Source organism: Callionymus lyra, chromosome 6, assembly GCF_982586985.1.
Source record: "Callionymus lyra chromosome 6, fCalLyr1.hap1.1, whole genome shotgun sequence".
Taxonomy (NCBI): domain Eukaryota; kingdom Metazoa; phylum Chordata; class Actinopteri; order Syngnathiformes; family Callionymidae; genus Callionymus; species Callionymus lyra.
Genome location: NC_141823.1, coordinates 4,303,757 through 4,321,928, shown reverse-complemented (window position 1 = coordinate 4,321,928; position 18,172 = coordinate 4,303,757). Strand labels below are relative to the sequence as shown.

The window sequence follows — 18,172 nt, the reverse complement described above, 5'->3', positions numbered from 1 at the left end:
GTTGATGTGGACGGACGACAGGGTTTGTTCTGCGCATGTGCGGCCACAACACAAAATCGATCAATCTATTTATATATAAAGGTCAATGTTGGTCCATTTTCTTTGTAAATAAAAACTGCACAGTGTCGATGTAATAACTAACGATGACTTAAAACATAATAACGTGCAGTGATGTAGTTAACAAGTATATTAACTCATCGCTATTATTAAAAGAACCATAAATAATTATTTCGTGAGACAGCGACTCCTTGTGGTGACTTTGAGACATTAACGAGTCATTAAATATAATTCGTTGACCTTTAATTGTATTCAGTTGTTACAAAATTACTTTATATTATTTTATTTTTAAATTCTTGAAAGAAAGTGCTGCGAATCTCAAACTAATGATTTTCTAAAAGCACAATATTCGAAGTCAAATTACACTTAAATATACGTATTTAATATAAACGTATACAACCCCTGACCTGGCATCTGTATTTTTATTTAAATATATTAGTTAATAAAAGCTCCTGGTTCAAGTCAGCATGTGTGGTTAATGTGATAATAATAATAATAACAATAATAATAATAATAACAATAATAATAATAATAATAATAATAAAAACAAGATAAAGGAACACAAAACATTAGAATATTAAAAATATTATGATTTAATTTATTTCATTATTTATCAGGTCAAGTCTATTTCTTTAAAATAAAGATTAAAAGATCGATGACTCGTGATTCGATTGCTTTTTCCCCCTGGTTTCCTGCACATGCGCAGACTAGATAGTCGACTAAGTTATTTCTGGACATTCAGAATATTGTCTATTTATTTATTTATTTATCAAAGGTCATTAAGAAAGCTGTAAAAAACCTCCTGTAGTTCACTCTTCCCTCCTCTAGATGGCGACACCGCTCGATCCAGGTGAACCTTCCGCGTCACTTCCTGTGTCCAGCCAAACACAACAAAGAACAACATTGAGTGACAGCTGTCGAGGGACCATGAACGTGGCTCTGAAGCACTGGAAGGAGGCGGCGACCCTCATCCTGGCCGCGGGTCACCGTGTCCCGGCGGTGACCCCGGCGGTGACCCCGGAGGTGACCCCGGAGAAGACTCTGTGCGACTATGACGTGTTGATGCTGAAGAGGAGCAGCAGGAGCGGCTTCATGCCCAACGCGTACGTGTTCCCCGGGGGGCTGCTGGACCCCTCTGACTTCAGCAGCGACTGGCTGCAGGTGTTCGGAACCTTCGCGCACCTGGAGGACTTCGGGCTGAGGCGCGTGCGTCAGACCTCCAGACCGCGCATCTTCTCCACGGACAGGAGGTCACTGGGGTCAAGGGTCAGCGGAGATGTTGCGTTCAGGATCTGCGCGCTCAGAGAGACGTTCGAGGAATCCGGAATTTTTCTGTTTGTCAACAAACACGAGCAGCAGAGTCTTCTGCGCAGACTCAGTGCAGGCGCGGGGTTCAAAGGTCAGACTTGATCCTTACAGTGACCTTTGGAAAAGTTTCTTTACTTGAAAACAAAAGTGCTTCAGTCAAAACACGTGTTTTCCGGAAAATAGTGGCTTCAATAAAAATAGTTATAGTTACTTTAATAAATCATCTTCAGTTGCTTCAATCAAAAGAAAATAACATTTTTAAATACATTTAAAAAAGTATCTCCAATCGAAAAAATATTTTCCAACAAAAAACATCAATAAATCAGGTGCTTCAATCAATTATAAATATATATATTTAAAATGGCTTCCATTAAAAGTTGCTTAATTCAAAAGAAAAGTTGTAAGTTAAATGAAAAAAAAAACCGATACTAAGAAAGTTACTTAAATAATATTAATATAAATATTCTTTTTTATTATTTTAATTGCTTCAATGATAAGATATTGTCAATCAGTATACATATGATATATATATAAATTCGGGAGTAACACCCGAATCACGAGTCATTGATCTTCTAATCTTTATTTTAAATAAATAGACTAGACCTTAAAAAATTAATAGATTAAATCTTCAGAAAATTACCATAATATTTTTAAAAATATTTTAATGTTTTGTGTGCCTTTATCTCTTTTATTACTATTATTATTATTGTTATATATATATATAAAGTCGCTTCAATTAAAAAGGAAAACGTATATTTTCAATAATAAAAGTTTCTATCATCAAAAATAAATGTGTTCAGTCATAAAAAATGGTTTTCAATTTAAAAAAAAAGGTTTAGAACAAAAAAACCTCAATAAATAATGTACTTCAATCATTTGCGTCCAAAAAAAAAGCTTTAATCAAAAGAAAAGTTTTCAAATAAATATATATTTTTATGTTGTATTATTTTCAAAAAATAAAGTTACTTAAATAAAATACATTTTATTACGTTTTTTTAATTAAAAGTTGCTTCAATCAAAAATATGTTTTAAATAAAAATTCAACCCAATATAAAGTTACTTTTTCTTTTTTTTTTAAATACATTTTTTTTAGCATAAATTAAAAAAAAGATTGAATTGAATAATTAAGTATAAATAAAAATGTAATTGAAAAGGTTTTTATTGATACAATTTTATGTATTAATGTATTTTTTATCAAAGCAACATTTTTAATTGAAAACATGTTTTTGATTGAAGCAACTTTATTGATAAAACATTACAGACAGACTCTCCCTCCACAGGTGGGCCCCTGCAGGACAACACCCAGCATGTAGGGGGCGCTGAACTGAGCCGGTGGAGGTCTCTGGTGCTCCAGGACCCGCTCAACCTGGTCCGGATGTGCCGGGAGCTGCAGCTGGTCCCCAACATCTGGGCCCTGCACGAGTGGGGGAACTGGTTGACCCCGGCGGGTCGTTACGGAGCCTCCAGGTTCGACACCGCCTTCTTCATGTGCTGCCTGCAGGGGGCGCCACTCACAACGCAGGACCAGAGGGAGATCGTTCGCTTCCAGGTAGAATTGTGTTTTTCTTTCTTTGTGTGTCTCTCTGTGTATGTGTGTGTCTTCGTTTGAGTTTATGTCTGTGTGTCTTTGTGAGTTTGTGTGTGTCTATGAACGAGTTTCAGTGTGTGTGTATGTTTGTGTGTGTGTTCCCTAGTGAGTGTCTGTGTGTGTTTGAGTGTTAACATGTGTGTTTGTGTTTGAATGTTGGGATTTATGTGTGCTTGTGTGCATGTATAAGTGTGTGCATGTACATTTAGTATTTGGGTGTGTGTGTGACTGAGTTTGCTCGTTCTCATTTCTTTGTATGTTCATTGTTTGTGTGTGTGATTGTGTGATTTGTGAATGTTTGCATTTAACTTTTAGTTTGTGTGCGTTTTTGTGTTTGATTGTGTGCATGTGTAAGTAAGTAAGTAAAGGTTATTTGTGTTATTAAGGTGTAAGTTAGTAAGTGTGTGCATTTACCTTTACTTTTTTGTGTGCGTGATTCGTGTGTGTAATTGTTTGTATCTGTGTGTGTGTGTGTTCACATGTTTTTCCTGTGTGTCTCCAAGTGTGTAAGTCCTTAAGATGCAGGTCCGCATTTGTGTACATTTGTGAAGAGATTTGTGATGTGTAAGTGTATGTGTGAATTTACCTTTTAGTGTGTGTCTAAATGTGCGTATTTGTGTGTGATTGTGTGTCACTTCCTGTGTCCAGCGAAACACAAAGTGCGTGCATGTACCTTTACTATTTGTGAGTGTGTTTGCTTGTTCATGTCTTGTGTGTGTGTTTGTCTGTTTGTGTGTGTAGTTGTTTGTGTCTGTGTGCTCACATGTTTGTTCCAGTGTGTGTGTGTTTGTTTCTGAGTGTGCATGTTTGTTTTGTTTCTTTTTCTGCAGGTTTGTATGTGTGTTATTGTGTGCATGTGTTGATGCGTGTGTATTTGTGTGTGCGTGTGTATTAGTGTGTATTCATGTGTGTGTGAACATGTTACATTTAAGTGTCATTTCATGTTCTCTGTGGATGAGAAAGTCAAACCCGTGTAAAGAAGTGAGCGTCAACAGTCGAGCGAGTACAGAAACACTCTGTGGTTCCAGTGGTCGACGCCTCCAGAGCTCCTGAGGAGCTACAGGGAGCAGCAGCTCTGGATCGCTCCTCCTCAGATCTACGAGCTCAGCAGGATGTGTCGACTCACTAGACTGTCGGACCTTCACCAGTTCTCCAGGGACAGAGCCGTGGAGGGATGTGACCAGTGGCTTCCTGTACTCAGCAGAGAAGGAGAGGAACTGATTTCAGCGCTGCCTGGTGAGACTATAGTAACAAGTATATATGTGTAGTATTGTAGAGTACTTGACTCTGGTGTTGTGATAGTGTAGTAACAAGTATATATGTGTAGTATTGTCCAGTACTTGACTCTGGTGTTGTGATAGTGTAGTAACAAGTATATATGTGTAGTATTTTCCAGTACTTGACTCTGGTGTTGTGATAGTGTAGTAACAAGTATATATGTGTAGTATTGTCCAGTACTTGACTCTGGTGTTGTGATAGTGTAGTAACAAGTATATATGTGTAGTATTGTCCAGTACTTGACTCAGGTGTTCTGATAGTGTAGTAACAAGTATATGTGTAGTATTGTCCAGTACTTGACTCTGGTGTTGTGATAGTGTAGTAACAAGTATATATGTGTAGTCCAGTACTTGACTCTGGTGTTGTGATAGTGTAGTAACAAGTATATATGTGTAGTATTGTCCAGTACTTGACTCTGGTGTTGTGATAGTGTAGTAACAAGGATATATGTGTAGTATTGTCCAGTACTTGACTCTGGTGTTGTGATAGTGTAGTAACAAGTATATATGTGTAGTATTGTCCAGTACTTGACTCTGGTGTTGTGATAGTGTAGTAACAAGTATATATGTGTACTATTGTCGAGTACTTGACTCTTGTGTTGTGATAGTGTAGTAACAATTATATATGTGTAGTATTGTCCAGTACTTGACTCTGGTGTTGTGATAGTGTAGTAACAAGTATATATGTGTAGTATTGTCCAGTACTTGACTCTGGTGTTGTGATAGTGTAGTAACAAGTATATATGTGTAGTATTTTCCAGTACTTGACTCTGGTGTTGTGATAGTGTAGTAACAAGTATATATGTGTAGTATTGTCCAGTACTTGACTCTGGTGTTGTGATAGTGTAGTAACAAGTATATATGTGTAGTATTGTCCAGTACTTGACTCAGGTGTTGTGATAGTGTAGTAACAAGTATATATGTGTAGTATTGTCCAGTACTTGACTCTGGTGTTGTGATAGTGTAGTAACAAGTATATATGTGTAGTATTGTCCAGTACTTGACTCAGGTGTTCTGATAGTGTAGTAACAAGTATATGTGTAGTATTGTCCAGTACTTGACTCTGGTGTTGTGATAGTGTAGTAACAAGTATATATGTGTAGTCCAGTACTTGACTCTGGTGTTGTGATAGTGTAGTAACAAGTATATATGTGTAGTATTGTCCAGTACTTGACTCTGGTGTTGTGATAGTGTAGTAACAAGGATATATGTGTAGTATTGTCCAGTACTTGACTCTGGTGTTGTGATAGTGTAGTAACAAGTATATATGTGTAGTATTGTCCAGTACTTGACTCTGGTGTTGTGATAGTGTAGTAACAAGTATATATGTGTACTATTGTCGAGGACTTGACTCTTGTGTTGTGATAGTGTAGTAACAATTATATATGTGTAGTATTGTCCAGTACTTGACTCTGGTGTTGTGATAGTGTAGTAACAAGTATATATGTGTAGTATTTTCCACTACTTGACTCTGGTGTTGTGATAGTGTAGTAACAAGTATATATGTGTAGTATTGTCCAGTACTTGACTCTGGTGTTGTGATAGTGTAGTAACAAGTATATATGTGTAGTATTGTCCAGTACTTGACTCAGGTGTTGTGATAGTGTAGTAACAAGTATATATGTGTAGTATTGTCCAGTACTTGACTCTGGTGTTGTGATAGTGTAGTAACAAGTATATATGTGTAGTATTGTCCAGTACTTGACTCAGGTGTTCTGATAGTGTAGTAACAAGTATATGTGTAGTATTGTCCAGTACTTGACTCTGGTGTTGTGATAGTGTAGTAACAAGTATATATGTGTAGTCCAGTACTTGACTCTGGTGTTGTGATAGTGTAGTAACAAGTATATATGTGTAGTATTGTCCAGTACTTGACTCTTGTGTTGTGATAGTGTAGTAACAAGTATATATGTGTAGTATTGTCCAGTACTTGACTCTGGTGTTGTGATAGTGTAGTAACAAGTATATATGTGTAGTATTGTCCAGTACTTGACTCTGGTGTTGTGATAGTGTAGTAACAAGTATATATGTGTACTATTGTCGAGTACTTGCCTCTTGTGTTGTGATAGTGTAGTAACAAGTATATATGTGTAGTATTGTCCAGTACTTGACTCTGGTGTTGTGATAGTGTAGTAACAAGTATATATGTGTAGTATTGTCCAGTACTTGACTCTGGTGTTGTGATAGTATAGTAACAAGGATATATGTGTAGTATTGTCCAGTACTTGACTCTGGTGTTGTGATAGTGTAGTAACAAGTATATATGTGTAGTATTGTCCAGTACTTGACTCTGGTGTTGTGATAGTGTAGTAACAAGTATATATGTGTACTATTGTCGAGTACTTGACTCTTGTGTTGTGATAGTGTAGTAACAAGTATATATGTGTAGTATTGTCCAGTACTTGACTCTGGTGTTGTGATAGTGTAGTAACAAGTATATATGTGTAGTATTGTCCAGTACTTGACTCTGGTGTTGTGATAGTGTAGTAACAAGTATATATGTGTACTATTGTCGAGTACTTGACTCTTGTGTTGTGATAGTGTAGTAACAAGTATATATGTGTAGTATTGTCCAGTACTTGACTCTGGTGTTGTGATAGTGTAGTAACAAGTATATATGTGTAGTATTGTCCAGTACTTGACTCAGGTGTTGTGATAGTGTAGTAACAAGTATATATGTGTAGTATTGTCCAGTACTTGACTCTGGTGTTGTGATAGTGTAGTAACAAGTATATATGTGTAGTATTGTCCAGTACTTGACTCAGGTGTTGTGATAGTGTAGTAACAAGTATATGTGTAGTATTGTCCAGTACTTGACTCTGGTGTTGTGATAGTGTAGTAACAAGTATATATGTGTAGTCCAGTACTTGACTCTGGTGTTGTGATAGTGTAGTATCAAGTATATATGTGTAGTATTGTCCAGTACTTGACTCTGGTGTTGTGATAGTGTAGTAACAAGGATATATGTGTAGTATTGTCCAGTACTTGACTCTGGTGTTGTGATAGTGTAGTAACAAGTATATATGTGTAGTATTGTCCAGTACTTGACTCTGGTGTTGTGATAGTGTAGTAACAAGTATATATGTGTACTATTGTCGAGTACTTGACTCTTGTGTTGTGATAGTGTAGTAACAATTATATATGTGTAGTATTGTCCAGTACTTGACTCTGGTGTTGTGATAGTGTAGTAACAAGTATATATGTGTAGTATTGTCCAGTACTTGACTCTTGTGTTGTGATAGTGTAGTAACAAGTATATATGTGTAGTATTGTCCAGTACTTGACTCTGGTGTTGTGATAGTGTAGTAACAAGTATATATGTGTAGTATTGTCCAGTACTTGACTCTGGTGTTGTGATAGTGTAGTAACAAGTATATATGTGTACTATTGTCGAGTACTTGACTCTTGTGTTGTGATAGTGTAGTAACAAGTATATATGTGTAGTATTGTCCAGTACTTGACTCTGGTGTTGTGATAGTGTAGTAACAAGTATATATGTGTAGTATTGTCCAGTACTTGACTCTGGTGTTGTGATAGTATAGTAACAAGGATATAAGTGTAGTATTGTCCAGTACTTGACTCTGGTGTTGTGATAGTGTAGTAACAAGTATATATGTGTAGTATTGTCCAGTACTTGACTCTGGTGTTGTGATAGTGTAGTAACAAGTATATATGTGTAGTATTGTCCAGTACTTGACTCTGGTGTTGTGATAGTGTAGTAACAAGTATATATGTGTACTATTGTCGAGTACTTGACTCTTGTGTTGTGATAGTGTAGTAACAAGTATATATGTGTAGTATTGTCCAGTACTTGACTCTGGTGTTGTGATAGTGTAGTAACAAGGATATATGTGTAGTATTGTCCAGTACTTGACTCTTGCGTTGTGATAGTGTAGTAACAAGTATATATGTGTAGTATTGTCCAGTACTTGACTCTGGTGTTGTGATAGTGTAGTAACAAGTATATATGTGTAGTATTGTCGAGTACTTGACTCTGGTGTTGTGATAGTGTAGTAACAAGTATATATGTGTAGTATTGTCGAGTACTTGACTCTGGTGTTGTGATAGTGTAGTAACAAGTATATATGTGTACTATTGTCGAGTACTTGACTCTTGTGTTGTGATAGTGTAGTAACAAGTATATATGTGTAATATTGTCGAGTACTTGACTCTGGTGTTGTGATAGTGTAGTAACAAGTATATATGTGTACTATTGTCGAGTACTTGACTCTTGTGTTGTGATAGTGTAGTAACAAGTATATATGTGTAGTATTGTCCAGTACTTGACTCTGGTGTTGTGATAGTGTAGTAACAAGTATATATGTGTAGTATTGTCCAGTACTTGACTCTGGTGTTGTGATAGTGTAGTAACAAGTATATATGTGTAGTATTGTCCAGTACTTGACTCTGGTGTTGTGATATTGTAGTAACAAGGATATATGTGTAGTATTATCCAGTACTTGACTCTGGTGTTGTGATAGTGTAGTAACAAGGATATATGTGTAGTATTGTCCAGTACTTGACTCTGGTGTTGTGATAGTGTAGTAACAAGTATATATATGTGTAGTATTGTCCAGTACTTGACTCTTGTGTTGTGATAGTGTAGTAACAAGTATATATGTGTAGTATTGTTCAGTACTTGACTCTGGTGTTGTGATAGTGTAGTAACAAGTATATATGTGTAGTATTGTCGAGTACTTGACTCTGGTGTTGTGATAGTGTAGTAACAAGTATATATGTGTACTATTGTCGAGTACTTGACTCTTGTGTTGTGATAGTGTAGTAACAAGTATATATGTGTAATATTGTCGAGTACTTGACTCTGGTGTTGTGATAGTGTAGTAACAAGTATATATGTGTACTATTGTCGAGTACTTGACTCTTGTGTTGTGATAGTGTAGTAACAAGTATATATGTGTAGTATTGTCCAGTACTTGACTCTGGTGTTGTGATAGTGTAGTAACAAGTATATATGTGTAGTATTGTCCAGTACTTGACTCTGGTGTTGTGATAGTGTAGTAACAAGTATATATGTGTAGTATTGTCCAGTACTTGACTCTGGTGTTGTGATATTGTAGTAACAAGGATATATGTGTAGTATTATCCAGTACTTGACTCTGGTGTTGTGATAGTGTAGTAACAAGGATATATGTGTAGTATTGTCCAGTACTTGACTCTGGTGTTGTGATAGTGTAGTAACAAGTATATATATGTGTAGTATTGTCCAGTACTTGACTCTTGTGTTGTGATAGTGTAGTAACAAGTATATATGTGTAGTATTGTTCAGTACTTGACTCTGGTGTTGTGATAGTGTAGTAACAAGTATATATGTGTAGTATTGTCCAGTACTTGACTCTTGTGTTGTGATAGTGTAGTAACGAGTATATATGTGTAGTATTGTCCAGTACTTGACTCTGGTGTTGTGATAGTGTAGTAACAAGTATATATGTGTAGTATTGTCCAGTACTTGACTCTGGTGTTGTGATAGTGTAGTAACAAGTATATATGTGTACTATTGTCGAGTACTTGACTCCGGTGTTGTGATAGTGTAGTAACAAGTATATATGTGTACTATTGTCGAGTACTTGACTCTTGTGTTGTGATAGTGTAGTAACAAGTATATATGTGTAGTATTGTCCAGTACTTGACTCCGGTGTTGTGATAGTGTAGTAACAAGTATATATGTGTACTATTGTCGAGTACTTGACTCTTGTGTTGTGATAGTGTAGTAACAAGTATATATGTGTAGTATTGTCCAGTACTTGACTCTGGTGTTGTGATAGTGTAGTAACAAGTATATATGTGTAGTATTGTCCAGTACTTGACTCTGGTGTTGTGATAGTGTAGTAACAAGGATATATGTGTAGTATTGTCCAGTACTTGACTCTGGTGTTGTGATAGTGTAGTAACAAGTATATATGTGTAGTATTGTCCAGTACTTGACTCTGGTGTTGTGATAGTGTAGTAACAAGTATATATGTGTACTATTGTCGAGGACTTGACTCTTGTGTTGTGATAGTGTAGTAACAATTATATATGTGTAGTATTGTCCAGTACTTGACTCTGGTGTTGTGATAGTGTAGTAACAAGTATATATGTGTAGTATTGTCCAGTACTTGACTCTGGTGTTGTGATAGTGTAGTAACAAGGATATATGTGTAGTATTGTCCAGTACTTGACTCTGGTGTTGTGATAGTGTAGTAACAAGTATATATGTGTAGTATTGTCCAGTACTTGACTCTGGTGTTGTGATAGTGTAGTAACAAGTATATATGTGTACTATTGTCGAGTACTTGACTCTTGTGTTGTGATAGTGTAGTAACAATTATATATGTGTAGTATTGTCCAGTACTTGACTCTGGTGTTGTGATAGTGTAGTAACAAGTATATATGTGTAGTATTGTCCAGTACTTGACTCTGGTGTTGTGATAGTGTAGTAACAAGTATATATGTGTAGTATTTTCCAGTACTTGACTCTGGTGTTGTGATAGTGTAGTAACAAGTATATATGTGTAGTATTGTCCAGTACTTGACTCTGGTGTTGTGATAGTGTAGTAACAAGTATATATGTGTAGTATTGTCCAGTACTTGACTCAGGTGTTGTGATAGTGTAGTAACAAGTATATATGTGTAGTATTGTCCAGTACTTGACTCTGGTGTTGTGATAGTGTAGTAACAAGTATATATGTGTAGTATTGTCCAGTACTTGACTCAGGTGTTCTGATAGTGTAGTAACAAGTATATGTGTAGTATTGTCCAGTACTTGACTCTGGTGTTGTGATAGTGTAGTAACAAGTATATATGTGTAGTCCAGTACTTGACTCTGGTGTTGTGATAGTGTAGTAACAAGTATATATGTGTAGTATTGTCCAGTACTTGACTCTGGTGTTGTGATAGTGTAGTAACAAGGATATATGTGTAGTATTGTCCAGTACTTGACTCTGGTGTTGTGATAGTGTAGTAACAAGTATATATGTGTAGTATTGTCCAGTACTTGACTCTGGTGTTGTGATAGTGTAGTAACAAGTATATATGTGTACTATTGTCGAGGACTTGACTCTTGTGTTGTGATAGTGTAGTAACAATTATATATGTGTAGTATTGTCCAGTACTTGACTCTGGTGTTGTGATAGTGTAGTAACAAGTATATATGTGTAGTATTTTCCAGTACTTGACTCTGGTGTTGTGATAGTGTAGTAACAAGTATATATGTGTAGTATTGTCCAGTACTTGACTCTGGTGTTGTGATAGTGTAGTAACAAGTATATATGTGTAGTATTGTCCAGTACTTGACTCAGGTGTTGTGATAGTGTAGTAACAAGTATATATGTGTAGTATTGTCCAGTACTTGACTCTGGTGTTGTGATAGTGTAGTAACAAGTATATATGTGTAGTATTGTCCAGTACTTGACTCAGGTGTTCTGATAGTGTAGTAACAAGTATATGTGTAGTATTGTCCAGTACTTGACTCTGGTGTTGTGATAGTGTAGTAACAAGTATATATGTGTAGTCCAGTACTTGACTCTGGTGTTGTGATAGTGTAGTAACAAGTATATATGTGTAGTATTGTCCAGTACTTGACTCTTGTGTTGTGATAGTGTAGTAACAAGTATATATGTGTAGTATTGTCCAGTACTTGACTCTGGTGTTGTGATAGTGTAGTAACAAGTATATATGTGTAGTATTGTCCAGTACTTGACTCTGGTGTTGTGATAGTGTAGTAACAAGTATATATGTGTACTATTGTCGAGTACTTGCCTCTTGTGTTGTGATAGTGTAGTAACAAGTATATATGTGTAGTATTGTCCAGTACTTGACTCTGGTGTTGTGATAGTGTAGTAACAAGTATATATGTGTAGTATTGTCCAGTACTTGACTCTGGTGTTGTGATAGTATAGTAACAAGGATATATGTGTAGTATTGTCCAGTACTTGACTCTGGTGTTGTGATAGTGTAGTAACAAGTATATATGTGTAGTATTGTCCAGTACTTGACTCTGGTGTTGTGATAGTGTAGTAACAAGTATATATGTGTACTATTGTCGAGTACTTGACTCTTGTGTTGTGATAGTGTAGTAACAAGTATATATGTGTAGTATTGTCCAGTACTTGACTCTTGTGTTGTGATAGTGTAGTAACAAGTATATATGTGTAGTATTGTCCAGTACTTGACTCTGGTGTTGTGATAGTGTAGTAACAAGTATATATGTGTAGTATTGTCCAGTACTTGACTCTGGTGTTGTGATAGTGTAGTAACAAGTATATATGTGTACTATTGTCGAGTACTTGCCTCTTGTGTTGTGATAGTGTAGTAACAAGTATATATGTGTAGTATTGTCCAGTACTTGACTCTGGTGTTGTGATAGTGTAGTAACAAGTATATATGTGTAGTATTGTCCAGTACTTGACTCTGGTGTTGTGATAGTATAGTAACAAGGATATATGTGTAGTATTGTCCAGTACTTGACTCTGGTGTTGTGATAGTGTAGTAACAAGTATATATGTGTAGTATTGTCCAGTACTTGACTCTGGTGTTGTGATAGTGTAGTAACAAGTATATATGTGTACTATTGTCGAGTACTTGACTCTTGTGTTGTGATAGTGTAGTAACAAGTATATATGTGTAGTATTGTCCAGTACTTGACTCTGGTGTTGTGATAGTGTAGTAACAAGTATATATGTGTAGTATTGTCCAGTACTTGACTCTGGTGTTGTGATAGTGTAGTAACAAGTATATATGTGTACTATTGTCGAGTACTTGACTCTTGTGTTGTGATAGTGTAGTAACAAGTATATATGTGTAGTATTGTCCAGTACTTGACTCTGGTGTTGTGATAGTGTAGTAACAAGTATATATGTGTAGTATTGTCCAGTACTTGACTCAGGTGTTGTGATAGTGTAGTAACAAGTATATATGTGTAGTATTGTCCAGTACTTGACTCTGGTGTTGTGATAGTGTAGTAACAAGTATATATGTGTAGTATTGTCCAGTACTTGACTCAGGTGTTGTGATAGTGTAGTAACAAGTATATGTGTAGTATTGTCCAGTACTTGACTCTGGTGTTGTGATAGTGTAGTAACAAGTATATATGTGTAGTCCAGTACTTGACTCTGGTGTTGTGATAGTGTAGTATCAAGTATATATGTGTAGTATTGTCCAGTACTTGACTCTGGTGTTGTGATAGTGTAGTAACAAGGATATATGTGTAGTATTGTCCAGTACTTGACTCTGGTGTTGTGATAGTGTAGTAACAAGTATATATGTGTAGTATTGTCCAGTACTTGACTCTGGTGTTGTGATAGTGTAGTAACAAGTATATATGTGTACTATTGTCGAGTACTTGACTCTTGTGTTGTGATAGTGTAGTAACAATTATATATGTGTAGTATTGTCCAGTACTTGACTCTGGTGTTGTGATAGTGTAGTAACAAGTATATATGTGTAGTATTGTCCAGTACTTGACTCTTGTGTTGTGATAGTGTAGTAACAAGTATATATGTGTAGTATTGTCCAGTACTTGACTCTGGTGTTGTGATAGTGTAGTAACAAGTATATATGTGTAGTATTGTCCAGTACTTGACTCTGGTGTTGTGATAGTGTAGTAACAAGTATATATGTGTACTATTGTCGAGTACTTGACTCTTGTGTTGTGATAGTGTAGTAACAAGTATATATGTGTAGTATTGTCCAGTACTTGACTCTGGTGTTGTGATAGTGTAGTAACAAGTATATATGTGTAGTATTGTCCAGTACTTGACTCTGGTGTTGTGATAGTATAGTAACAAGGATATAAGTGTAGTATTGTCCAGTACTTGACTCTGGTGTTGTGATAGTGTAGTAACAAGTATATATGTGTAGTATTGTCCAGTACTTGACTCTGGTGTTGTGATAGTGTAGTAACAAGTATATATGTGTAGTATTGTCCAGTACTTGACTCTGGTGTTGTGATAGTGTAGTAACAAGTATATATGTGTACTATTGTCGAGTACTTGACTCTTGTGTTGTGATAGTGTAGTAACAAGTATATATGTGTAGTATTGTCCAGTACTTGACTCTGGTGTTGTGATAGTGTAGTAACAAGGATATATGTGTAGTATTGTCCAGTACTTGACTCTTGCGTTGTGATAGTGTAGTAACAAGTATATATGTGTAGTATTGTCCAGTACTTGACTCTGGTGTTGTGATAGTGTAGTAACAAGTATATATGTGTAGTATTGTCGAGTACTTGACTCTGGTGTTGTGATAGTGTAGTAACAAGTATATATGTGTAGTATTGTCGAGTACTTGACTCTGGTGTTGTGATAGTGTAGTAACAAGTATATATGTGTACTATTGTCGAGTACTTGACTCTTGTGTTGTGATAGTGTAGTAACAAGTATATATGTGTAATATTGTCGAGTACTTGACTCTGGTGTTGTGATAGTGTAGTAACAAGTATATATGTGTACTATTGTCGAGTACTTGACTCTTGTGTTGTGATAGTGTAGTAACAAGTATATATGTGTAGTATTGTCCAGTACTTGACTCTGGTGTTGTGATAGTGTAGTAACAAGTATATATGTGTAGTATTGTCCAGTACTTGACTCTGGTGTTGTGATAGTGTAGTAACAAGTATATATGTGTAGTATTGTCCAGTACTTGACTCTGGTGTTGTGATATTGTAGTAACAAGGATATATGTGTAGTATTATCCAGTACTTGACTCTGGTGTTGTGATAGTGTAGTAACAAGGATATATGTGTAGTATTGTCCAGTACTTGACTCTGGTGTTGTGATAGTGTAGTAACAAGTATATATATGTGTAGTATTGTCCAGTACTTGACTCTTGTGTTGTGATAGTGTAGTAACAAGTATATATGTGTAGTATTGTTCAGTACTTGACTCTGGTGTTGTGATAGTGTAGTAACAAGTATATATGTGTAGTATTGTCGAGTACTTGACTCTGGTGTTGTGATAGTGTAGTAACAAGTATATATGTGTACTATTGTCGAGTACTTGACTCTTGTGTTGTGATAGTGTAGTAACAAGTATATATGTGTAATATTGTCGAGTACTTGACTCTGGTGTTGTGATAGTGTAGTAACAAGTATATATGTGTACTATTGTCGAGTACTTGACTCTTGTGTTGTGATAGTGTAGTAACAAGTATATATGTGTAGTATTGTCCAGTACTTGACTCTGGTGTTGTGATAGTGTAGTAACAAGTATATATGTGTAGTATTGTCCAGTACTTGACTCTGGTGTTGTGATAGTGTAGTAACAAGTATATATGTGTAGTATTGTCCAGTACTTGACTCTGGTGTTGTGATATTGTAGTAACAAGGATATATGTGTAGTATTATCCAGTACTTGACTCTGGTGTTGTGATAGTGTAGTAACAAGGATATATGTGTAGTATTGTCCAGTACTTGACTCTGGTGTTGTGATAGTGTAGTAACAAGTATATATATGTGTAGTATTGTCCAGTACTTGACTCTTGTGTTGTGATAGTGTAGTAACAAGTATATATGTGTAGTATTGTTCAGTACTTGACTCTGGTGTTGTGATAGTGTAGTAACAAGTATATATGTGTAGTATTGTCCAGTACTTGACTCTTGTGTTGTGATAGTGTAGTAACGAGTATATATGTGTAGTATTGTCCAGTACTTGACTCTGGTGTTGTGATAGTGTAGTAACAAGTATATATGTGTAGTATTGTCCAGTACTTGACTCTGGTGTTGTGATAGTGTAGTAACAAGTATATATGTGTAGTATTGTCCAGTACTTGACTCTGGTGTTGTGATAGTGTAGTAACAAGTATATATGTGTAGTATTGTCCAGTACTTGACTCTGGTGTTGTGATAGTGTAGTAACAAGTATATATGTGTAGTATTGTCGAGTACTTGACTCTGGTGTTTTGATAGTGTAGTAACAAGTATATATGTGTAGTATTGTCCAGTACTTGACTCTGGTGTTTTGATAGTGTAGTAACGAGTATATATGTGTAGTATTGTCCAGTACTTGACTCTGGTGTTGTGATAGTGTAGTAACAATTATATATGTGTAGTATTGTCCAGTACTTGACTCTGGTGTTGTGATAGTGTAGTAACAATTATATATGTGTAGTATTGTCCAGTACTTGACTCTGGTGTTGTGATAGTGTCAAAGCTAGTGCTAGCTAATTCAGTTAGCATCAAAGCTAGTGCTAAACACTGTCGTTGAATCAGCGCTGGTCGTTGGTCAAACTCCGCGTCTGATCCGAGTCGTTGCTCCTCAACAGGCGACAGACTTCACCCGTCGTCAGCTCAGTCCGACCCGGACAAAGATTCTTCTCTGCACCGGTTCGTCGGTTCTGATCCGTACTCGACACGGATCCAGATGAACGTTCCGTCGACACACAAGCACCTGCAGCCGCTCGTGCAGCCAGAAGAAAGTTCTGTCTGAAGATGATCATGAATGTTTGATGAATATAGACTTAAAGATATATTTTTAAATCTATTAACTTAACATGTTTGAAAGATGATTCTCATGATGTTGTTTAGCAACTGGACCACACTTCATCCTCCTGCTGCTCCTGCTCCTCCTTCTCATCCTCCTCATTCTTCTGATCCTGATCATCCTCCTGCTCTTCCTCCTTCTCATCCTCCTGCTGCTCCTGCTCCTCCTCATCCTCCTGCTCATCCTCATCCTCCTCCTCGTCCTCCTGCTTCTCCTCATCCTCCTGCTCCTCCTCATCCTCCTGCTCCTGATCATCCTCCTGCTCCTCCTCATCCTCCTGCTCCTGATCATCCTCCTGCTCCTTCTCATCATCCTACTCCTCCTCCTGCTGCTCCTCCTCATCCTCTTGCTCCTCATCCTCCTGCTCATCCTCCTGCTCCTCATCCTCCTCCTCCTGCTCATCCTCCTGCTCATCCTCCTGCTTCTCCTTATCCTGCTGCTTCTGCTCATCCTCCTGCTCTTCATCATCCTGCTCCTCCTCATCCTCCTGCTCATCCTCATCCTCCTCCTCCTGCTTCTCCTCGTCCTCCTGCTTCTCCTCATCCTCCTGCTCTTCCTCATCCTCCTGCTCCTCCTCATCCTCCTGCTCCTCCTCATCCTCCTGCTTCTCCTCATCATCCTGCTCCTCTTCGCTCCTCCTCCTCCTGTTCCTCCTTTATATATATTAATATATATATATATATATATATGGACCTAAAGATATATTTTTAAAATCTATTCACTGAAAGTGTTTTAAAGACGAGGCCTTATCATGATGTAGTTTTGCATTTGGACCACAAGATGGCGCTAGACGTTGATGAAAACTGTGAATCGAGAGGGTTCTGTGGTCAAATGTTTGTGACTGATGCTGATTCATAATAAATTATTGTGTTGAAGTTTATTTTATTTTTATTTATTTGTCTTGAAAATGTTGCTCAAATGAATGATTTTAACATCAACTTGTTTCTCTGTTGGTCATGAATCTAATTCATCTGCTCTTGAAGAAAGTTTATACAAGTTTAAATCAAAACATTGTTTTAAAGATTCATATTTGATAAAAACATCAAGTAAAATCATCACATATTTCTTTAAAACGTCATTTTTTCAAAAAAAAATTCCAAAACTTAGACGACGCTCCTGACAAGTAACTGATCAAATCCACAAAATACACATTTGAGTCATTTCCTATTTGAAGAAATAATTTGAATAATTCCCTTTTTTTCCCCTTCTTTTAATCCATATCATAGTTTATTTTTAACATCAAAGCCTTGCAGGAGCCAGGGTCTCAAGCAGGCAAGTGCCAACATACACTTTTCATCACTTAAATGATGCTCCTGTTAATAATCATTAAAATAAAAGTTAATAAGGTTTTATAAGATACTCATTTTCTACCTTGGTTATTACAAAGATCCTGTTTCTTTTTGACCCAGCACAAGAGTTGTGATGGCGTTCAAACCCTTGCAGGAGCCAGGGTGGCAAGCTGGCAA

General features: G+C 36.5%; 2 protein-coding genes across 2 annotated transcripts in view; one reads left to right on the top strand and one right to left on the bottom strand.

Annotated features, from left to right (window-relative positions):
• The window catches only part of LOC148076234 (regulator of G protein signaling 9-binding protein), a 69,576-nt gene that overhangs the window by 41,404 nt on the left and 10,000 nt on the right, over positions 1-18,172 (bottom strand). The window lies entirely within an intron of this gene.
• Positions 944-16,662, top strand: nudt19 (nudix (nucleoside diphosphate linked moiety X)-type motif 19). The gene is made up of 4 exons (XM_087793918.1): positions 944-1,456; positions 2,646-2,914; positions 3,982-4,189; positions 16,489-16,662. Exons 1-4 carry the CDS (start codon positions 985-987, stop codon positions 16,650-16,652), a joined length of 1,113 nt encoding a protein of 370 aa, XP_087650044.1. The 5' UTR covers positions 944-984; the 3' UTR covers positions 16,653-16,662.

What these genes read in the sequence shown, in the direction of transcription:
- nudt19 (XM_087793918.1), top strand. Translation starts at nt 985, where the DNA reads ATGAACGTGGCTCTGAAGCACTGGAAGGAGGCGGCGACCCTCATCCTG. An exon ending in TGCAGGCGCGGGGTTCAAAG is followed by an intron (nt 1,457 to 2,645) that starts GTCAGACTTGAT and finishes CTCCCTCCACAG; the next exon opens with GTGGGCCCCTGCAGGACAAC. An exon ending in GGGAGATCGTTCGCTTCCAG is followed by an intron (nt 2,915 to 3,981) that starts GTAGAATTGTGT and finishes CTGTGGTTCCAG; the next exon opens with TGGTCGACGCCTCCAGAGCT.